The sequence below is a fragment of the Coptis chinensis genome, chromosome 8 (assembly GCF_015680905.1).
Source record: "Coptis chinensis isolate HL-2020 chromosome 8, ASM1568090v1, whole genome shotgun sequence".
Classification (NCBI taxonomy): domain Eukaryota; kingdom Viridiplantae; phylum Streptophyta; class Magnoliopsida; order Ranunculales; family Ranunculaceae; genus Coptis; species Coptis chinensis.
Genome location: NC_141463.1, coordinates 88881602 through 88905862, shown reverse-complemented (window position 1 = coordinate 88905862; position 24261 = coordinate 88881602). Strand labels below are relative to the sequence as shown.

Genomic DNA, 24261 nt, shown 5'->3' with positions numbered 1-24261 from the left:
CGTCGATGGAGAAGACGGTCGTTCGATATTCTTCATTAGTAAGACACTAATGGGGGCGGAAACCAGATATTTGAGGAAAAATAAAAATAAAAATAATAAATCACTCTAGCATTAGTTCATGCTGCCAGGCGCCTTAAGCCATACTTCCATGGAAAACTGGTTAAAGTATATATGGAGTATCCTCTTTGCAAAGTTTTCCGAAGTGCTCAGGAATCAAGCAAACTCACAGAATGGGACATCTACTTGAGTACTTATAACATTACCTTCGAACCTCACATTTCAAAAAAGGGTCATGCACTTGCATCCCTAATGACAGATTTCCCTATCAACGATTTCATCCCCGAAATCAACTAAGACGAATGTATCTCTAGTGAATCGGCCACAGTTGGGGGCGAGGAATCCCCGCCAAAGCATACTGACTCTTCATCTGATTCATGGATTGTTTACATAGATGACTCACATAACAAATTTGGCTTTGGATTAGGATGTGTTTTTTATCAAGCCAGATAAGTCGACTATTGAGAGCTCAGTTCGTTTTAAGGCCTCTGACAATGTAGCAGAATATGAAGCCGTCCTTTACGCCATGCGCACAACTTTGGACTTAGCGGATTCAGTAAAGAAAGCTATCTATGTTTGGGCGAGTTCCAGCAAATGAACTGCGTCTAATTTTCTCACCTTGGCAGTTCGCAAAATGAGGTTTAGACATCATTGGGCCTTTCCCTAGAGCTTCAGGGAATGCCCATTTTTTGCTGGTTGCCACTGATTACTTTACCAAGTGGGCAGAGGTATAACCCTCAGTGCACATACAAGCTTTCGACGTGAAGCGGTTCCTATAGAAGGATATAGTGTGATATTTTGGTGTCCCTGCCGAGTTAATATCAGACAATGGAAAGCAGTTTGATGCAGAAGAAATACACAAGTTCTGTGCTAGTCTCCATATTCAACACAATTTTTCAACATCCTATCACCCTCAAACGAACGGGGAAGCCGAGGCGACAAACAAGTCAATCTTAGCAATCCTCAAATGTCGACTCGAGCAAGCTAAAGGAAAGCGGACAAGAGAGCTACCAGCCGTTCTACGGACATATAAAACCACTCCAAAGTGCTAAACAGGACTGTCACCATTTAACTTGACTTTTGGAGGAGAAGCCGTATTACCTACCGAAGTTTTTGCTGGGACAACCCGCACTGCTGCCTTAGACGATGGTCTTAATGACGAATTACTAGCTCATTCGAAAGCCAATGTAGATGAAGTACGTCAAGAAAGTATTGCTCGTCTGCTACATTCACAGACCAACAATCAAACATTATCAAGAAAACAATGAGCAATGCGAGTGTGGTGGAAACTCAATGGAAGGATTTTGCATACAAAATGCAGAACTGGGGGCGACCGTAAGAAATCGACGTCAAGAAGTTGTATAATCTGGCGTAAAACATTAAAGAACCCCACAAAGACTGGTCAAGAAGTCGTTCTTAAATAAAATTGAAGATTGCAGATCCCTCAGGGGAAAGATACAGAAGCTAGTTGAAAATGGACAGTTAGATGAGTTTTTACTTTCAAAGATTGTGAAGCAAAGTTTAGCAATGACGGGCGGGTGAGCTCTTTCAAAGTTTAGCAATGACGGGCGAAAAAAAATAACATATACAAATTCAAAAGTCATGGAGTTTGCGTTTGCAATACCTCTCTCCATGCACCCAAAAGTCGTGGAGTTTGCGTTTTCGACACCTCTCTTCACGCATCAAAAAGTCATGGAGTTTGCGTTTGCAAAACCTTACTTCACGCATCAAAAAGTCATGGAGTTTGCGTTTGCAAAATCTTACTCCACGCATCAAAAAGTCGTGGAGTTTTGCGTTTGCAAAACCCTACTCCACGCATCAAAAAGTCGTGGAGTTTGCGTTTGCAAAACCCTACTCCACGTATCAAAAAGTCGTGGAGTTTGCGTTTGCAAAACCTTACTCCATGCATCAAAAAGTCGTGGAGTTTGCGTTTGCAAAACCTTACTCCACGCATCAAAAAGTCATGAAGTTTGCGTTTGCAAAACCTTACTCAACGCATCAAAAAGTCGTGGAGTTTGCGTTTGCAAAACCTTACTCCACGCATCAAAAAGTCGTGGAGGTTGCGTTTGCAAAATCTTACTCCACGCATCAAAAAGTCGTGGAGTTTTGCGTTTGCAAAACCTTACTCCATGCATAAAAAAGCCATGAAGTTTGCGTCTGCAACACCTTACTCCACGCATCAAGAAGTCATGGGGTTTGCGTATGCAACATTTTGCCCCACGCACCAGAAAGTCGTGGAGTTTACGTTTTCAACACCTCTCCACGCACCAAAAAGTCATGCGGTTTGCGTTTTCAACACCTCTCTCCATGCACCAAAAAGTCATGGAGTTTGCATTTTCAACACCTCTCTCCATGCACCAAAAAGTCATGGAGTTTGCATTTTCAACACCTCTCTCCATGCACCAAAAAGACGTACCCCTACGAACGACCACCATTGGGTACTACTATCAGAGCCGCCCACTAATGAGGCGTGCTTGCTTGCCCACTCCACGACTTTTTTGGCATCAATACCAACACTAGCATTAACAGATGTCATGTCAAACAGGCGGTTGTTACCATCAACTTTGTCATGCACTTGCACCGCAGATATTTCAATCACACTATTCCATTCTTTTGTAGTAATATTACATTTATTCTTCGCCGCAAGGAACGAATTCCATCCGACGAAGAGGGGGCGGTGTATGTACCAGTGTACTCGTACCCCTACGAACGACTATCATTGGGTACTACTATAAGAGCCGCCCGCTAATGAGGCGTGCTTGCTTGCCCGCTACTGTGGCAGTCCCGCTTGCCTACTAGTGTGGCATTCGGGCATGCCCCTTATTGGAGCAATGACACTGCCCACTAATATGACACCCAAGTTATATATAGCAGGTCCGGATATATGTCAAGGGATTTTTTCCATATGAAGCTTTGGGAAAGATTTCATACAAAGAGGGAAATATCTCATCAAATAAGGAAAGGGTATTTTAAGTAATAAGATTCCTATAAATACCCAACAATCATTTCGAACAAAGAACTACGTGCATTTTTTAGACTTGATTCCAGAGAACAATTTGGATACGTAGGCAGCCATTGGTGGTACAGTCTCTCTCACTCCATATCAACCTCTCCAACAAGATCATTGGTGTGTTTGCGTGAGCTCTCACCCAAACAGAAACCAAAAGCAAAATTCTTTGATGGGGAGAGCCAGTAACTGTTGTTGTTTGGTAAAGTCGAAAGAAAGAAACCCGGAGGGATGTTGAAGGCATTGGAGGTTTCTGCAAAAGCTATGGCTACAATGAGAAAACAAAGGAGTAAACGAGAAGGGGTTCTTGCTCTATTAGTGTTAGTCATGGTGAAGATCTGCAGAGGGGTTTGATACTTTGTGTTATAATAAGAGTTCAATATATAGAGAGAGCTCTGGGAATTTTACCAACTTCCTAATTAAGGAACCAAGCCTGGTTTCTATATATATTTTTCCAGGCAATTTCCTTCGGGGTTCTAGGAACTCACTCACACTGGAAGCTATGTAATTAGAATGATGGTTATCCCATGGTTACACTCTTCACTGTGCAAGTGTGCATTGGGATCTTTCATTTTCTTTCCAGGAGCCTCACTTTGCGCACGTACCCCATACCTCTATCTTTTGATGCACCAGACTTTGTCATACATGTTGTTTTTCAATCACACACTGAAAACCTCTCCCTCTTATCACTCATTGACTCCTGTAACATCAAGGGGAAGCTTAATTTGCAAAATGCTCTCAGTTTCCTCCATTGCAAAATGCTCTCAGTTTCCTCCATTGAAACACCATGTGTCTCAAATGACTTGCTTCATTTTCTACTAAAACCAATATATGTGTCTGTTAAACTTGTGCAGTATTTCTTTCATTTGGCTACTGACTTTAGAAAGCAGTAAACAGCGCATCCAAGAACTGATAGAGTCCCTCATCTGCGTGTTCATGTCGCATCGAGATAAACCTTCAAAATGTGGACACACAGATGAAGGGTTCACTAAAATTCAATTGTTATCTTCAACCTTGATTATTTAAGGTCAATTGTTCTCCCCAACAATTCAACAAAAAACAATTCCTAAATTAAAAGTTCTATTTTTGTCCAATCTAAGCTACAAAATGAAAGGAAAAAACAATTTATATATATCAGTGTTCAAGTGCCTAGAGGAAAAGTAAAATGTTAAATTCAAGGATCAAATTTTTGTTCAGTCTCAAGTGGTACTCATTGTGATTTGCGAAAGGCTAATCTTATTTTTTATTTGCGAGATGTAAGTATTTTCTAAGTATGGGGGTTTCTTTTTTGTTTGTAGGGTCCATAAAATAATAAAAGAAAAATAAATATAGAAGAATAAAAAAGTATTAATATTATTTCATGTGCCTTGATTGATGGCTTGATTGGTCTCCATTTTATTTTTTATTCACTTATTAAAATAAATTAAAGACATTTTTTTTTATTTGTTTTTTGTTTTGTGGGGCCCACAAAATAATAAAAATAAAAAAAAAAAATATTAGAGAGTAAAAAGGTATTAATGTTATTTCATGTGTCTCTCTCTTTTTCTTTTTTTTTTTTTTTTTGACAAAAAAGTTAGTTGACCGTCAATTTGAAAAGGATGAATTCTAATTTCAATTTTTGTGGGGGGTGGTATAACCCAAATATATAAAGAAAAGAAACTATATAGTGCCTACCATCAATGTTTTCAAAGTACGTATGGATTAAATGATTGAAACGGTTGTCATCACTTATCAAGCACAATGGAAGCACCTGCTTGAAGAGCATGCAAAGCAACTTCATATTGTTTAAGCTTCATAGAAACAATATTGCAAAAAGAAAAAACTGCAATAAGATTGAGGAAGCAATAATGTGGACAGAGTGTGATTATCATGCTCCAATTGCCATAACCGAGACAGTACTTATCTCACCATTTTTGCAGGTATGCTTTAGCCAAGCGAGGATTCAATCGAATAACTCTATTCAAATCATCAAGTGCCTCTACACATGAACCAAAGAAATAGTCAAATCAAAATCGAAAAAAAAAGTAGTAGCCAACACACCACACACAAACAAATATAGAAACAGGCTAATGTAATAGGGTGTTTTTTCTATTTTTGATATCGAGAACTTATGGTTGCCTGGTGGGTTTGCTTTAATAAGGTTTTTCACTGTCTTTCTGTGTTTTTTTTTTAGGTAATTTCTCAATTAGACCATGATAATGTCAATTCCTTCTCAATTAGACCACGCCCACACATTTTGACTTATTCAAAGGTTTTTTTTACTGTTTTGCCCTTTGTTGTGTTTCGGGACAAAATCGGCATGGAACTGCAACACTCTCTGAACTACCTGGTAGTCTGGTACACGCAATCTCTGGGTGTACTTGGTGATTAATGACCCACGTTGAATTAGAAGTTCGATTAAATTTTGAATAAAAATATAAATGAAGTAGTCGAAGCTAAGTTGGATATATTATGTAGCAATTGTTATAATTACTATCAGCAACATTACTTATACCTATTACTTATTTTCGTTTCACAAAACTGGGAATAGTACCCTAACATGAACCTCGATATTCGGTCCAACCTTCAAAAATTTAGACAAGTATCACTTTTGTTTATGGTTTTCTTGGTTTTTTCTTCCTCCCTCTTGTTTGAAATGGAGGAGAACATCACACATTCACATAAAAAAGGTTTTGTTTTAACTTACCTTTTAAAAACTTATCTATCTCGTCTTGGATGTTGGGTTGTAGAGTTTAGTTTGTTGGATTTTGTTTCAAATGTAGTGTTGAGGTTCTATCGTTATTTTCAAGTAAATATTATTTGTTTCAATGGTTCTCGGGTTTCCATGTTGATTCTTTTGTTGTTGTTAAGGTTTTTATAGAATATTATTGTTATAAAAATGTAACATTATTAAATGCGATAACTTTTATATTGTATTCAATGTGAGAACTCTTATAGGTGCTTCCTTCCATGTTCTTCTTCATTATGATGGTGAGATGAAAGCAGACAAACATGGGTTGATGAAGTATGTCGGAGGTGAGGTGAAATTGAGAGTGTGTGATGTCGACATTTCTTATGAAAGATTCATTAGTCTTGTGAAAGCTGTAAGTTCGAGTAGGTGGTTGAGTTTCTCTTTGCGATACCTAATGAACAAGTGTCTTTGTCAAATCGACAAACAAACTGACTATGCCAACATGATTACGAGACAGAAGAAGAACCTGACCAAAGCTATGCGAGTTTGGGTTATCAAGGAAGCGTGTGTTGTAACACCACCTTCTTGAGGACCACGAAGAGCTACAACATCTACTCCTAGTCCACCGAGTATGAAAAAGAAAAAAGTAGCTATTCAGTTGTTTAAAGAACATATCCCTACAAGTGTTTCCCAGAAAGAAGCTATGAATGAAAATATTTCATATGAATGGAAAGAGATTCCTACAGGCCCTTCTCCGTGAAAACAAACTGTTTTGAAAGAAAAGATGTTAGCTCGTACTAAAACCTATGCCAAACCATTACAGCTTGTGGGCGAAGCAATAGGTTCATAATTCTATTTTTTTTATTGTATTTAGTGATAGTAAAGGACATGCTTGCTGATAGTTATGAACTAAATGTTCAGTTGACCATGTTATGCTCACCCGGATAATCCCTTTGAAGCAAATGAGACAAATGGTGTTCATCATGTGGAACATGATGAGATTCATGAAGTTGTTGAACCTCACAGCTTATCGACATTCAAAAAGATCATGGCAGGTGAGAGTTGGTCCAGATGTGCTTAAGGAACATATTGTTAATAATGGTATGTGTACTTACTGAGTATTGGTTGAAAGTTGAAACATAGATTTTTGGCCTGAGGAAGTGTCAACTGAAGCAGGAAGTTCACCGGAAACCTTTTCTGATAGAATAGGAGCAACTATACTTCCTGATTTGTTTGAAGGTACGTGGTTTCTATGTTTCAAGTATCATATAGTCTTGTTGCTGATATATTCTTCAATAATATATTGCAGCAAAATCCAATGCGGACTTTGGTGAAACTGGTGTTGGAGATCTTGATCAACTTGATTATGACGACTTTGATAGCCAAAATCCGTATGGAGATGCAGTGGTCGTTCCTAACTAATATAGAATTGCCACCAATTGAACTATTTATGAGATTGTGGGTGATGGAGATGAAGTTGAAATAATGCATGATGTTGAAATAGAATAAGAAGATGTTCAAATAGAAGAAGAAGATGTGGTAGTATTGGATGAACCTGTTGACGATGAAGGTGTCGTAGGTCAAGAAGGAATCATGGATGATGATGATGATGATAGTGAAGTCCACGTATTAGATGGAGATGGTGGTGATCGATGATCTATTTAGAACCGTGGTGAAGAATTTTTTGGGGGGGGCACGCTTTTGACAGTTACTAAGAATGGCAAAGGACAACAAAGTAAATTTGATTTTGATTTGGAGGGAATGGTTGATGTTGTGGTAGTTTCACCTATTGACTTGAAATCCGAGGACTTACATCAAGGATGTCAGAATCTCGACTCTTCCCATAGTCCGAAGACCCCTAATCGTACTTGTCTTGATGTTACTCATGCTCATTTGCAAGTGAAGTTTATCCCTCCTAAAGTTGAACAACACTACTCTACTCGAGATGATCTCATCAAAGACATGAAGTCGTATGCAATAGCAAACATGTTTGATTTGCGTCGTGCAAGTACTACTCCTGAAAGGGTGGCGATGAAATGTACATTTCATATGTATGCAAAACCAGCCACTAGTTCTGATATAAGGGTTATTATAACCTTGATAGAGGCGCACACTTGTCCACAAGATGAAGCTGTTGCAACTAATCCACAAGCAAATGTTAAGTGGGTTTCAGAAGTTATTAAGTCGAAACTGAATGACAACATGGAATTGGGTCCAAGACAGTTGCAGCTGGAGGTGAATAACTCACACCATACCAAAGTATCTTATAAAGTTGCATGGAAAAAGCCAAAGATATTACAATGCAGAAGGTATCAGATTTCAAACAATCAGCTAGTACTGAGTAGATATGTAGCAACAGATAACTTACATTGGTTTGCCTTGTTTTGGTGAAGATAAGGGAAGCTTCTCTCAGTCGTACCAAATGTTGCCAAATTACTGCAAAGAACTTAAAAGGGTTTATCCAAATTGTTACACCAAGCTATTGACGTCGTCATCTCCTAAGCACAGGTTTGAATGCATTTTCTTGTGTTATGGGGTAATTGTCCATGTTTATAAAGGATGTCTCCATAAATTGATTATGATTGATGGACATTCATGAAAGGTAGATACAAGTCAGTTATCCTCACCGCTCTATTAGCTGCTGATGGTGACAACCATTTTTTCCCAATTACAGTTGTCATAGTCCCGAAAGAAAATAATGAGCATTGGGATTGGTTTCTGGTGAAGTTGAGAGACCATGTCGTTGGGACAGAGGAGAAATTTGTGCTTATGTCTAATAGGCATCAAAGCATTCTTCAAGCCGTGCCTAAAATCCTTCCTAATGCTACACATTGTGTTTTGTGCACAACACATCTTAAACAATGTCGGTAAGGAAGACACAAAAGGAATGGTGTAGAGGGCGGCTAAAACTTATAAGAAAGCTGATTTTGTTAGAATCTTGAGCCACATATTCTGAAGCGATTTGAAGGGTTACGCAAAACTTGTTAAGATTCCAAAATAGTCATGGTCTTGTGCATTTGCTCCAATGAGAAGGTATGGTATTTGTTATACAAATCACATAGAGAACTGGAACAAGATGATATACTGCTAGAGCGAGCAATGTCTGTTACATCTCTTCTGAATGAAATTTAGATGAACATAATCAAACACTTCTATGCCTATAGGGTGATGACTTCAAAGCTTAAGAGCAAACTAACCAAATATGCGGAGGATGTGATTGTCAGTTCAAGATATGTTAGTCGTCCGTTCACAGCTTCGACGGCAACTGAGTCTGTTTACTCTATTGTAAGTATAGATTGTACTGACATTGTAAACCTATTTAACTAGTAAGACAAGAGCATATTCCTTTCAAAATGAGGGTCACTTATGGACTTACAGTTCCAAGACTGTTGAATTTTAATGAGGAGATTGGATCATATGTGTAGAGGGAAGAAAGAAAAATTTAAAAATCATTTTCCACCAAAGGAAGTTCACCAATTAAGCTGTAAAATTGAAACAAAATCCAGGCCGGGCCCCTGTGTCTTGAAAAGCAAGCAATTAGTTTGGGCTATGCAAATGGTTTATCTTGATCTCACGATTAAGCCTGTAAGTCCTGAATGTTGAGTCACTAAACAAAACGAATCCAAAACCAATAAGGAATCCAAGTGTGGGTAGGAGATCGACGAACTAGAATTGAATTTGCATTGTCCTAATTCTACTAGGATTCGGATCCAAGGTATCTCAGCCGACTCAGATCGTCTATTTAACCATCTCTCAAGTGTCGAACCTCCCATATCCTTTTTCTTCAAACCTCTCTTCAGTTTCTTCTTAACAATGAAAAAAGAGTCTCATCATCAGCGCTTTGATAAGGATTTTAGTTCGTTCCACTCCAGCAAACAAGAACAGCATATCACTGTGATGAGACATGGTGATCGGTTAGACTGTGAAGATCCACTTTGGAAATCAACAGCAGAACGACCATGGGATCCACCTCTGTCGGACACAGGTAAAGCTAGAGCTTTCGCCATGGGAAAACAATTCAAGGACAATCTTTCAGCACCAATCCACAGAGTTATTGTATCACCTTTCTTGCGTTGCGTACAAACGGCTTCACAGATTGTATCGGCACTATGTACCGTGGACAAAAACGCAAACTACATGGACGTCGATAATGAGGTCAAGGTAACGATCGAGTATGGATTGTGTGAGGTCTTCAATAGAAGAAACTTGGCTGGGGCTCCTGAACACGGGAAAAACATCGGATTTAATGTCTCGGAGCTTGAAGCTATGTTCCCAGATGGGACAGTGGAAACAATGGAACCTATATGCAACCAGTTGCCAGATTGGCATGAGCGACCTGAATCTGCAAAGCTTAGATATGCAACCGTTATTCGCTCGCTAGCAAAGAGGTTTCCATACGAAAACTTGCTACTCGTTACGCATAAAATGGGAGTCAAGACAGCCGTTTCTTCATTCAGGAAAGACAAGTATGTTTACGACGTAGATTATTGTGGATATTCACACTTAAAAAGAAGAATCTTTCGTAGTCCTAATAAAAAGTATCTTTTTACTGGAGTCTATGACGTGACTACCAAAAGTGGGGAATCTGGTGTTAAATTCTGCCCGCTCATTGACAAGGCCCTATATGTAAGCTGAATGGTTAAATCTCACATGCTCATGGAGGGAAACTAACTTAGTTTCAGATGCTTGCGCCAGATACGGAGCCAATCTAACAAAGGGCACCAAGCAATGGTGGGATGATAAACCACCTTTCATGCACCAGATAGAGAATCAACATCAGATAGTAAATCTTGTTAGGTTCAGTCTAAATGTAAACTTTGGAGAGACCTACACAAGGCTCTCAACTGATATAAATGTAATTTTTCCTTTGCTATTAATACAATTATGGCTTAGATGCTATAAGGTCCCAAATCGAGTTTCGACCGGTCTGGATTACCAAAGAATTGTAAATGCTTATTTCAAGATTATTGTATGGATCTCAATTCTTAATTTAATTGAAAATAAGAAATTTTAATACAGTTGTAATGTTTTGTTTTACATAATACACTGTTTTTGTTTTTCACTAATTTTTACTTGACACCGTTAAAGGTGCCGAATGTATCAGTGAGCCATAACAACATATAGATGTTCTTTCCTCGCGTTGTTGACTTAATTGAAAGAGATTGAGACCAAATCCACCAGCTGCGTACTCCTTTTGCTCTTGTGACAAGTTCATAGCTGGAAACTTTGAGGTAACAACAAAAGGTGGGATGAAACGAAAGGTGTGGTTCCCCCAGAGGGTAGTGAGTCGCCTTCAGGTGCTCAAGCTAGATTAATAATGATACCTCCTTACGAAAATTACTTTTAGAAGTAATGTTTATGAACGTGTATATAGAGACATACAAGGAGTTATGGAGTTCTTTTAAACCAAGGGATAAGATCATATCCTAATAAAGTAATAATCTCCTTGTTTGATGCAAAAAAGAGATCCCTACACCAGTACACCCTACTCAATGATGAGAAATATCAGGAGCAGTGGAAGCAATATATCATTTCCATGGTGATCTTAGGCAGAGTGAGAAGATCATTTAAGAAAAATGTGTCCAAATGAAGCATGTTGCTACACAAATAGTAGACACCCGTCTAGATCCAAATGAAAAATATTTCCGTTGAGAGAATGCTTGAAGAGACGGCTGGACGATAAGGTGGCATACACCTTTTCAATTGCAGGTCGTCCCACAGCCTTGAACTTAAGATTTAAGATCCATTCTTAGATACAACGAAAATCACAAAAATAAGAAATTAAAAAACAAAAAGCCCAGATTTAAAGAGTCGGGAAGAAAAAACAAGACGTAATGTTATACATTTTGATTAACTAAACAGAAGAAACCATCACGATTCCAGCAGTACAACACCACCTAAGGAGAACAAACCCATCTGATGTTCAAACAACCCCTATCCACAGAATGAAAGAAAATAAAATGAGTCATCATTAATCTTCATTATCTATATCTAGGCATCAAACTCAGAATCATCAGAACTGTCATCCGATTCACTTGAACTCAGCACTATTGCCGCTTTACGGTTGGCCCTCTGGGGTCTTGGCTTTGCAGCAACAACTTCATTTGCATCAACAGGGCTGCCAGAAGCTGAGGACGAACTACCAGACTGTTCTGTGTCACCAATCCTACCTAATACAGAGCTACTTTTTTTGTTAAATGGTGAAGGCCTTAGCTTCCTCACTTTCTTGTCTGGGGAACCCACTTCAGCAGGCTTCAGTACATCAGTTATTAGCTTCTGACTTAAGAGGGGTTTTTTCGCTGCAGGACCTCTTTTCCTTGTAGCTGCTGCAGGCTTAACTGTGTTTGCAGTTGCGGCAGGTTTCTTACCTCCTTTCTTCTTTCCTCCTTTCGGGTCCGCTACAAATTCTGTGTCTTTATCTGATTTCTCTACCATTGTCTCTTCTGAGATGGTTTCTTCAATTTCCATGGCTGTGGAAAAGAATAACACAAAGCCAGCTATAAGCTTAATAGCTCACAAGTAGCAGCAAAATACTAAGAGATATCAATGTTATGTGATGACAATACCTGCCGACGGCTCTGGAGAAGAATCAATATGATATGCTGCCAGACGTTCATTTAGCCCAAGCATTTCATTTTCATCATCTTCGTTATCAACCAAAACAACCTTTTCCTGTGATGAAGACCCAAAAGAAATTAACATATTTAAAACCCAAAGAATAGCTCCGCAAAAATATTATTATTGTATCAACAGAAGGGAAAACCTTTTAGCAGGAGCTTTTCTTGGTCCACCTCTGCCTTTGGGCTTTACTGCTTCCACAACATTCCCTAAATTAACAAGAAACAACACACCATGTCTAATGTTAAAACACATGAATGTAAAACTGTAAGCATTATAAATAAATTGTTACTTGTTCCGAATATTATACCTGTTTCAGTTGTAGAACTAACAGGATTTTCTCCAATTTCAGCAACAGAAGTGTTGACCTTCTTCGAATTATTCTTTTTTGGATTCTGGGTTGGTTTCTTTGAAGCCTTCTTGCCCCCTTTGTTATTCATCTCCACTATCGACTTCTCACTTGACGCAGCTTCTTCTTCATCGGCCTTATCTTGTTTCTGGAGAAATACAAAACAATCAGACAACAAACCTTAGGGATAAGGAAGGCAAGGGGGAAAAAGGTGATGGAACTTATACTGGTCATACATCAAGTTCCTTCTCAAGGGCATCAAGATCTTTCAACCACAAGGACTTTGAAGTTACTTTTTTATATTCCTCAATATCTTCAACCAGCCTATCCTTACTGGCAATTAGCTCTTGGACTTTCTCCAGTGTTAGTGTGCCAATTGACATTGACAATAAATAATCATAATCACTATCTCGCCCTCCTGTGCTGCCAGCAATCACTGAGTTGTCTTCATTTTCCTCTGCATCTCCAACTGCCCCAGCAAGAGCTGCTTCAACATTCTTAATCTTTTTAGGGAAAGGTGTGAAACCTTTCTGCTGCAACTCTAGTAATAGATCTTTTCTCTTTCTGTTGCTAACTATAATTTCTCCTCTCACCACTGCAAGAATGAACCGAACTTTGTTGTCAAGCTTCAACAGCTCTAGCTCATTCTTTTCCAACAAAAATTTCTGCAGAGTTAATTGATGGAATAATCAGTTATGTCTCAGTCATAAGTAGTTTGAAAAATGAAGCATTAGGCATATATTTTAACATACGCACCTTCCTTTTATCATAGAACTCTAGCCTCAAAGGAAAGAACTCCTCGAGAACTGCAACACAAACAAATTTTAAGTTCAAAGAACCCAGTGGGAAAAAAGGGATGCTATGACTAAATACTTACTCTGTTCTGGATTGACAAACTTCTTGATGGCCCCTTTTGGATCGAACAAATGCATGTTGCTCGTGCTGAATGAGGTTGTAAGACTAAATTTCTTCAACAGACCCTCTTGCTTAGCCATGTTCAACTTATTCTCCTCCATGAAAATTTCAAAGTGTACAGCTCGATCTTGATGCACATTATAATCCTACATTAATTTAGCAACACAGTGAGAATTTAGAGTCTTAAGGTCTTAGTGTATAGTGTAAAAAACATACTAACAAGTTTACCATAATGAAGGGTTCCTTGATTTTATCAGTCCCTGTCATTGCAGACTCCAAAAACGCCTTATAATCTTCAGTCCATCTACGGATGGGTAGCTCAGTAATCCGCAGGGTTGTACTGTTGACTTCTTCTATGATACCACTTACAGTATAGGTTACCCCACTTTCTTTTGTTGCTGTTTTCTCAATGGTTCCCATGAATCCTCTATACCATGGATCCATGGCCTCCATTGCCTCACCATTTAATAAGCGCCTAATATTTGCAACAATATCTCTAGGGTTGTAATTTGGGATATAAGTACTCCACCCCGTTCCGATTCCTTCGCTTCCATTGACAAGAACCAGCGGAATAATGGGCATGTACCTGTATCAGACAGTGTCTAGTTATACTTTAAAAAGAGAACAAAGTGAACAAACCATTCATTCCATTTCCTAGTGTGAGAAACTGAGAATTAAAAGAAAATAAATGTGCAACTGTTTCCTGCATCTTACCAAACTGGTTCAATGGGTTGCCCATCTTCATTCAAGTACTCCAGGAGGTCATCATCATCCTTGTGGAACAGGAACCTTGTAATCCCTGAGAGTTTAGTGAATATATACCTAGCACTTGCAGCATCTTTGCCTCCCTGGGAACAGGCAATCCAAAGAGTGTAAGTAACACAGCACAATGTATACTTAAGAAATTAAGATGGAGACATTAATAAGTCAAAACAGAATATTGAGTCCAGTAACACCAACCTTTATCCTGCTGCCAAACTGACCCTCTGGATTAAAGAGATTGATATTGTTGCTTCCTACAAAGTTTTGTGCTAATCCAATAATGGTACTTGCAAGACTCTGCTCACCGTGATGGTAAGCAGAATGCTCTGATACGTAACCAGAAAACTGAGAAATCTTTATACTCGAGACAAGATTCCGTTTGAAGGAACAGAAGAGAATCTTCCTTTGTCCAGGTTTGAGGCCATCAACCATAGATGGTATTGACCTTTGCAGATCTGCTATGGAAAACAGTATAAGCTCCTTGTTTACAAAGTCACCATACTTAATAAGCTTCTCCTTGGAGTCGAGGTAAGTGCCAGGCTACAATTTGAAGATTTTCCAACACTTCAGAAAGACTCAGAAGAAAACAAATACTATAAATCTGAAATAATTCAATAACACATTAGTTTCAACCTCAAATTGTCGAAGCCAATTCTTCCTTGCTTCAATCTTCTTCTTGCTGAATGCCATCTCAATTGCATCCCCATCTTCCTCATCCCCCCATACGAAATCTTTTTTGTGCCTGTCAAGATCATGAAAATACTCCTGACCTTCCACATTTGTGCTTGTTCCAAGCCCCTGTTTTACATATGGCCAAAAACAAATTATTTAATTGCCAAAGTCGACAGTAGGCTCCCAATCAACAACTCAAGCAGAATTGATACCACACATTCAGACCTTATAGTACTTGACACTCCAGCCACGGGTACTTCCCCCCAGACTTTCCTTCCATGATTCATATTCAGGCATAGAATAGAAAGATTTGACCTCTTGTTTATTGTTAGTTGTTTTGGCTGCTTTCACAATTGGCGTTATGAACTCAAGTAGGAAGGATGGAATCTTAAGCAATGATGGCCAGAATGAATGGATGAAATTTATGAGCAACCCCTTGATGTGGGAACCATCATGATCCTGTAAGGAGAAACCAGAACAACTGAAAATCTGAATTCATATGATGCATACTATCTCTACATTCATCTTGCAAACAATGACCATATTGTAGACATTTAGAGCCCGCAGAAACATCTTCCGATTAAAATTTTCAACAAAAAATAATAATAATTAGATGTTATAGTAGAGCCGAACCTGGTCAGTCATTATCATTAAATGGCCATATCGTAGTGATTTAACATTGTCATAAATCTTCCCCTGTTGCAATCCCAGAATCTGTTTGATATTCTGTATCTCAGCATTCTCCATGATCTGTTTATGGCTTGCTTCTCTTACATTCAGCAATTTACCTCTTAGAGGGAACACCCCATACCTATTACGTCCCACAACAGATATCCCTGCCAGCTGTAAAATAACAGTACTGTAAATTGCTTTCTCAATGCTTACTTGCACATAGACAGGCTAATTCACAGAATTCATTTACTTACAGCAAGAGATTTAGCTGAATCTCCTTCTGTCAAGATCAAGGTACATTCCTCAGAGTTCTTCCCACCAGCCTCGTTAGCATCATCAAGTTTAGCAAGTCCAGTGATCCTCCCTTTCCGTTTTCCATCTGTTTTCTTCAAATCTTTGGCTCGTTTGGCATCCGCCCAATCTTTTACGAGCACCTCTAGTCCAGACGTGGCCACTAAAATAAAATAAACATTAATTAGACAGTGAAACTGAAATGTTCCATATATCACCCACAGCCTGAATCCAAATATAGATTCAACATCTACATACCTTTATTCAAAAACTTCGTTGAGAGATCGCATTTTGATCCAAAACTGGTTTGGCGAATTGTCAGTGTCTCTTTGGTCTGAGAATCAAATGCCGGATTGTCAATGAGAGCATTGACAAAAATCCACATATGGCTCTTCACAGTGTGAGCCTTAACATTGATATTTTTGTTCTTATTGACTGAATTCATCACATGATTAGCAATCTGGTTTGTAACATAGTCGACATGAGTCCCACCCTTGATGGTGGCAATTGAATTCACAAAGCTGACCTGAGAAAAAAAAACCACACACTTCAGCGCTTGAACTTAACTGTTACGCAAGCTCATTATATTTCCAATGTGAAAAGAATAAAGCTCATAACTACTGTGTACACACCTGTTGAAACTGCCCTTCACTTAAACTTACACATATTTCCCACCTGTCATTAACTTTCTCCATAACCCTGAGAAAGAAAAAGAATAATCAGACAAGAGTTCATATATCCTAAAATGCATAAACCAGAGGACACAAAATTATAAGAACAAACCTCGGGAGTTTATCTTCATTATCTTTGTTGGCAGAATCAAGGTAAAGATCAACATAATCACTGAATGACTTCACTGGCACACGTTTCCCATTTAACTCCACCTTGACTGTTTTACCAAGACATCCAGCTATGTCGATAACTCGCTTCTTCATTAATGCAACCACATCATCTTCAAGATGATCCATTTTAAATTTGGCCAAGTCGGGTTTGAATGTAACTTTAGTCCAGTTCTCACCCTCCTTACATTTTGTGATGCTAGGCTCAGATTTTTTTCCCATGTTATTGCTAAACACCTTCACAACAAACAATATAAACCATAAACCCCAAACCAGATCAAAACAACAAGAAAAACTTAATTCCAAATAAGCCCAATGACATTAAATCAAAAGTTAACATCTTTATTACCTGTTTATACTTCTTCAGCCTTTTCCCATCAGCAGTCTCAATAACAAACTCAGTAGAAAAGATATTAGTTAATTTAGCTCCATACCCATTTCTCCCACCAGTAGTTTTCATCTCCGAATCATCGTAATTACTACTAGTCAATAACATACCAAAAATCATCTCAGGTACATAAACACCTTCTTCTTGATGTATCTCAACCGGTACACCATCTCCATTATTATAAACACTAATCACATTCTCCTCCGCATCGATAACAACTTTTACAGAGTCCATTTTCGGATCTCTTTGTTTGTTATCCGCTGCGTTTACTAGAATTTCATCAAAAATTTTGTATAAACCGGGGACGTATGAAATGGGCTTTTGAACCATTGTCTCGTTTTCGTATACCCATAGAGTCTGTGGGTGTTTTTCGACAGAACCGATGTATGTATCGGGTCGGAGAAGGATGTGTTCGAGTTGGGTTTTTTTCTGGTATGTTTCTTCGATTGTTTTTTTACCAGCTTTGATGTTGTTTGCATTGATGTTGGGTTGTAAAGGAAGGGTTTTGTCTATTGCCATTGTTGAAGAGAAGAGAAGAGAAGACACTGAGATTGTGTCAGTGGAGAAAAATGGATGAGGAAAAAAAATTGTTGTGGGTTTTTGAAGATGGTGAAGAGAGAGAAACGGTCGAAATTATTTGAATTTTGAAAATTTTGATTGAGCGGGAAATTAAATAGGTTGGGTTTTGGACTTTTGGGTTATTTGGATTGTTATCCATGGGCTAAGAATGTGAAAATTGTATTGGCCCACTGTTACAGAGAAAGGCCCACTATGAATATCTTTAAAAAAGGCCCAATATTTTGCAGTTTCTGCTTTCGGGTCAGGCAAACTTCCATAGCAAATCAAGAATAGATGGAGTAAATGCATAGCTGAGTTGTATCAGTTCATGATATCATCAACTTGGAGGGAGGCAAACTTCTCGGCAGACCAAGTGGCAAAAAAAACAACGACTATGTCTTCTGAAGAACCCTTTATGTATCAAGGTAAGCCCCCACCTACTAACACTACTAAAAGGTTGTCATTTATTGTGTGCTCAGCGCTCCACGTTCAAAAAGCAGTTATCCTACAAAATCGGAAAAAGCAGTTATCTTAAACCCAAAATAACACACGGTTAAAAAATCTCGAATAACTAGTGGTGTCAAATGGGTCGGGCGGCTGGCCTGGCCTTCAAACAATGATGCCCTCATGCTTTGAGGGTCGGGCCAGCCCTACCCTCATTTACCTCGAGGACCGGATCAGGTCGGGCCAATGCTTAATTCCCGAAGCCTTTACCCCCTCAACCCTCTCGATAGGGCTTGAAGGGCCGAGCTTGAGGGCCAAACATGAGGGCCGAATACTATGTTATACATTTGATTTACAAAATAAATTTATAAACATTAGTTAAAAATGATAAAATCGAATGCACTTTACAATTAAACCTTCAAACTACTAAAAAAACTTGTCAAAGTTGTATTAATCAATTAAGATCAGTTAAATTCATTTCATAAAATATTATAATGAAATTATAAAGTTGGCAAACTTAATAGATAAACGTTATTTTAAGTGATTTTTAACATATTAATGCTAAAATGAAATATATTGTAAAAAAAATTAGTAAAATATATGTAATAAATGTTGAGGGCCTAATGAGGGTCGGGCTTAAGTTTCAAAGTCTAGGCCCTTACCCTCCCCTCAAAGACTTGAGGGCCGGGTAGGCCCAGCCCACGAATGTGTGAGGGGTTCATTTTGAGGGCTTTATCGGCCCATGGACCAGGTTGGGGCGGGCAGGCTAAGGGTTTGAGGGCCATTTTGATACCCCTACGAATAACTAATCCATTTGATTTCACTTCTTTGTTCCCAAACGCTGCAACACTTCATTTTAAACTTACTCAGTCGCTTCATCAGTCTCTCTATATAAATGGTCATTCCTTCATCAGGTTTGCAGACTACAGCAGTTGTCATAAAAATTAGAAAAAGATAAACTCAAAATAGACAATCCAAAATGAATTCTTTTCATTTTTCACCTTTCTCACAGTTAGTTTATAAAACGTATACCCATTGTCAAAAAGCAAAATGCTTGATTCGATAGTTGTTACTCACTTTTCAATTGATTTTTCAAGCGATGGAGACCAGCGGCAACACCTCCAGAAAATCCTTAAAGAAAATTATGGATATGGTAAGGGGAGAAAAATCAATTGTTAGCCAAAGGAAAATGCAAGGTGCAATTTATAGTTTCGAATCAAAAGTTTCATAAGTTATATATAACATTGATCCTCTATGTTGGGCATGTGTAAACTGCGGGCAAAAAGTTGATGACAAATGGTATGAGAGATGCTATGATCTGGTTTCTCACACTACTCCAAGGTATTTTTATTCATTATCGTGTATTTTGGTTATTTGGTATAGAGTTATGTTTAGTATTATCTACATACAAACTTATACTTTTATGTACTCATGTTTTAATGATAATGTATGGCCTCTGTATTAAAGTAGAGGATCAAACATTTTCCTCATCAATTTTTCTTTTTGGCAATCAAGCTGAAAAGGTTATTTCGATCCCTTCATCGACGATTTATTTCAAATGAATCAAAAGGTTAGAATTTGCTTGCTCCATTTGCTTTTCCTGTTCACAATACCTTGATTGGTCGCACATTGTTTTTTTTCCATGACTTATTGATGTTACTTCATTTTAGGAAGGAGGTTCATAAGTCATAAGGACCATATTGGATGAGCTAATAGGATTATCATTTGTTTTCGAAGTTAAAACTGATGAATCCAGTTTGAGCCCAGACGAAACACTAATAGCCAACAATGTCTTCCTACTACATGATGATTGTACTTATTGTATGCAGCAAGAAAATGGTCATGTTTTAACAAATGCATACAATAAAGAAGGCTTTCCAGTTTATGGGCGCCAAAAGAATGTTGAAAGGGTTCCTTTCATGAACATTTACAAATTCCGGCTAAATTACATAAAGGCTAAGAGAAATTCGGATATACCAGAAGACTATGAACCATTTACCGCTGCAGATCGACTACCTTATGAAAAATGTGAACCATTTACAGCTATAGATCGACTTCCTTATGAAAACTTTGTCAAAACTTTTGATGCTTCGGAATGCATGGAGATGTTAAATGATCTTATCTCATGACTAATTCTATTATGTAATGGTTATGTATGACATTATTACTTTTAAGTTATCCATATAGTACTTATACTTAATGTTGTAATTTTTACTGTATGAATCTTCCATTGTAATTTAATTAATTTTCAACATTCATCATTTGCCTATTACTACGCTCACTGCTTTTTGAATTGTGCTTCCAGTTTTATAACTTATTCATTCACTTTGTAATTTATTTGGTTGTAGCATCTTAATTTTATTAATTTCAATTCTCGATTGCTTTTTCGCTTATACCTTCTGTATCTATTGTTCGATTAGTCAACTCTATAATAATCAAATGTTACATAAGTACATATAATGTTCAATAAGGGTGGGTTTGCCGGGCACAAAAACATCTATGTTTCTAAATACCACACAATAAAACCATGCAATTAAGATTTATAGTCTGAAAACCAAACACTAAAACGCTAGAACATGATTACCTATCTCTAATAGAGAGTTAACATGTATGTAAGGGATGATACTCAGTGGTTTTTGTCCTCCTTCCGTCTTCACTCTCTTTCCTCTTCTTCCTTCTCCCAAAATCCATAGTTGTTGACTTTGCAGGGGAATTTCAGAGATGCTCTTAAACATGAGCGTGTTCTCCAAGAAGAAAACATTTGTATCATCACAAATTTTAATGTAGGATTCGCGAAAAAGATTTTGTCCTCTGTTAACAATAATATACACAGGATATTCTTCAAATGGGATATAGTTGCTAAACTGATGAACGACCAATCCAACAACTTCCCAATGTATATGTTCTCTTTCAAGCCTTTCAATGCCATCAGTTCTGGCTATGAAGAAACTCATAATGCAACTGGTAATCACACATATGATGGAATTTCAGCATTACAAACTTATATAATGTATTCATTACCTTAAAACATTTTTTGCAATTGAATTACTGATGTCATTGGGATTCTAATATCTATGTCTAACATTAAGGAAGGCACAACAAGCGTTTCTAAGAGAAGGAATATTATCATACAAAATGAAAGGTAAACAAACTTCTAATAGACAGTGCTCATTTGTATATATAACATATAGAAAAATATAATAGAAAATGTGTTGTTATTTATGTAGAGGTCATCAATTGAAGATTACACTTTGGAAGAAAAAAAAGTCTTGAAATTGAAGAAGATAATATTTGAACATTTGCTATTGCTCCTGTTGTAGTTATTACATCCACAAGTGTGACCTTCTTCAATGGTACATATTTTACAAAAAAATGTGCTTTGAAATAATTAACTTCGGGTACAAAGTTATCAACATAATCAAATGTGTTCAAACAAGTGTATACACTATCATCTACAACTGCTTGATTTAGACATCCCAGAGGCACGTCCTATGGAATAAATTATCAGGTAATATATTGTGCTTCTAATAAATTTGAAAGCTACATCTCCCATGAGCAATTTACCAACATGCGTACTTATATACATTTTATAGATGCGAGGGGAAAAAGACTCAGTTGTTAACAATGCCATTTGTATCGTCTTACGACGATGATGTTTTGAATAATCTTGACATAAAAACATTGCGGGAGATGATAAATGCATTGGATCAAAAACCTTTTATGATAAGGAAATAACTTATACAATTTGTCTTCACCAACTCTTTTTTGTTCAACTCATTGAAAAATAATTACCATATAATTTTTTTTTTTGTTTCTTCACAAACACAGGGTACAATGTACACGTGCGAAGCAAAAAATTGTGAAGTGCTACATGATTTTAAGCCTTTTTATTATGGCTGCGGTAAATGTGTTAGAAGAGTGATACGCAAAGACAACAATGATTGGTGCGATGGTTGCCATACTTTTGTTACAGATGTGAAACCAAGGTTTGAGCTAAAACTGCTATTTTAAATCAATGTATCATATTTTATACTTAACAACTTTTTCCCTTTTTGAAAGGTATATGATTCGAATATGTACAAGTTGAAGACTCAACACATTCTATATCATTGGTGGTTTTTGACAAACTTGCTGAAAAGCTTATATTGAATCCTATTGAAAAATTGGTTGATATGGATAAACAGGTTAAAAGAAATGGTCAATGTTATTAGAATATTGTTTGTAACGAATGTGACGTTTATATTGTAGTTCTTACTTACTATATTGTTGCTATGTTTAGGATAATGGTTCTGAACTGATCAAAAAAGAATTGAAGAAACCGATAGGAGTATCTTTCACTTTTGAAATTAAAATAATTCCATTCAATTTGAAAGATCAGAATAAATCATTTAATCTTTCACATAGATCGGGATATTCAAATTGGTGGCATACATGAGAACGTCCAAAAGGTTTAGTATCCGACTCACTTACTATTATGCGTAAAAGGCAATTTTTCTTTGTAAAGTACACTTAATTGTTATTTATTGTAGGATCTAATAGTTATTGATCAACAAGACAATGATTGCTCGGAAGAAAGCATTTTGATTTCCAAGATGGTAACCTCAGACAAAACAAATACAAAGGTACCTTTTAACTTTACTTCTATGACACTTTAATATTATGATATGATTATCACATTTAAATTAAATGATTTCGATTTTTTTTTCATAGTCTGATACAAATGACACTCCTAATGATTGCTCAACCTTGAGCTACAAATCAAAGAGAATAAAGAGGACAACTTATAAAGTAAGTATGATATCAAATTTTTCAGGACCAACTACAACATAAACATATCATTTACTAAGCAAAATTGAATTGTTTTGTTTGCAGAAACAAAATTGATGATAGTCGAATAACTGTCGATGTTGGTCAGGAGTTTATTGTCGTATCTATATACGTTATTTTATTTTGACTTCCTTCAGTATAATATTTGTAATAATAGATGAACAACTCTCACTTATGAGATTGATTCGTTATGATTAAGATGTTGAGTTATCATACTATACAATTTATTCTTTTTCGTATTTCTATCTCCCCTATATATAGTACTAGGGGTGGCACGCATATGCTATTTAAATTGAAACTCTAATACAAACGGACTGAGATTCCCTTTTCATCCTGCCCATTTAGATCCGTGGCATGGACTCTAATATATGACACCCGTACGCGTAGGGCGTTAGGTTGCAGACTTGCAACTTGGGCTTAGGAGGTCATAATTATATTCGTGTTGTGTTTAAGGCAAACTGGCACCTTTTGTTTTTTGCAAAGTTTTGATATGAGCTTGGCTCCTTATCCTCTTCCCTTATTTTTAGAACAAATCATTAACATCCTCCTTTTCGAGAAAAAATTATATCTAACACAAACCAATATGAGCTTGGCTCCTTATCCTCTTCCCTTATTTTTAGAACAAATCATTATCATCCTCTTTGCAGTGCATTTCTATCTAACACAAACCAAACAACTCTACTGTTTAATGACAATATTTATTACCAAATCATAAACTAGAAATAACTTTGATCTCAAGCCATCATTTTGTTCGCCTCATACTTTCAACTGTGTTGTTTGCATTGTATAACATCCAAGTCTTTACTCAGTATAAAAAATTGACATATTGACTCAAACTTTAAGTTCAAATGGCTTAGTATGCAATATATACTTCATCTATGTTGCCTGTATACCATCCAATTCTTTACTCTGTACAAGAATTCAGATGGCTTAGTATGTAATATATACTTTTAGATACAATCATATCCATATTACTACACTTCTATATCTGTTGTTACTCTTATGTACTTCCTTAAATGTAAACTCTACCAATCCAAATAGATTAGCCTGTGTAACGCACAGGCCAAATAACTAGTGGTTATCTAAATTGGAGGCTTCAACTAGCTAGTACATATTTCAGATTTGACTAAGGGGAGAAGTACTGATGAAGTGATATACTGGAGGCCTACCTAGTAGGGTTGCAAGCTCACT

General features: G+C 37.2%; 2 protein-coding genes across 2 annotated transcripts; one reads left to right on the top strand and one right to left on the bottom strand.

Moving 5' to 3' along the window:
- Window positions 1-9548: 9548 nt before the first annotated feature.
- Window positions 9549-10370, top strand: LOC147484049 (uncharacterized). The gene has a single exon (XM_086579699.1). The coding sequence runs from the start codon at window positions 9549-9551 to the stop codon at window positions 10368-10370; it is 822 nt and encodes a 273-aa protein (XP_086435825.1).
- A 1146-nt stretch (window positions 10371-11516) lies between these two features.
- Window positions 11517-17817, bottom strand: TOPII (topoisomerase II). Its single transcript, XM_086580596.1, has 18 exons — window positions 17203-17817; window positions 16798-17090; window positions 16647-16713; window positions 16273-16540; window positions 15978-16177; window positions 15685-15894; window positions 15277-15510; window positions 15013-15177; window positions 14578-14919; window positions 14332-14465; window positions 13846-14203; window positions 13580-13763; window positions 13459-13508; window positions 12939-13367; window positions 12664-12850; window positions 12500-12562; window positions 12302-12409; window positions 11517-12205 (listed from the first exon to the last, which is right to left on the bottom strand). The coding sequence occupies exons 1-18, from the start codon at window positions 17758-17760 to the stop codon at window positions 11727-11729; spliced, it is 4329 nt and encodes a 1442-aa protein (XP_086436722.1). The 5' UTR covers window positions 17761-17817; the 3' UTR covers window positions 11517-11726.
- Window positions 17818-24261: the final 6444 nt, after the last annotated feature.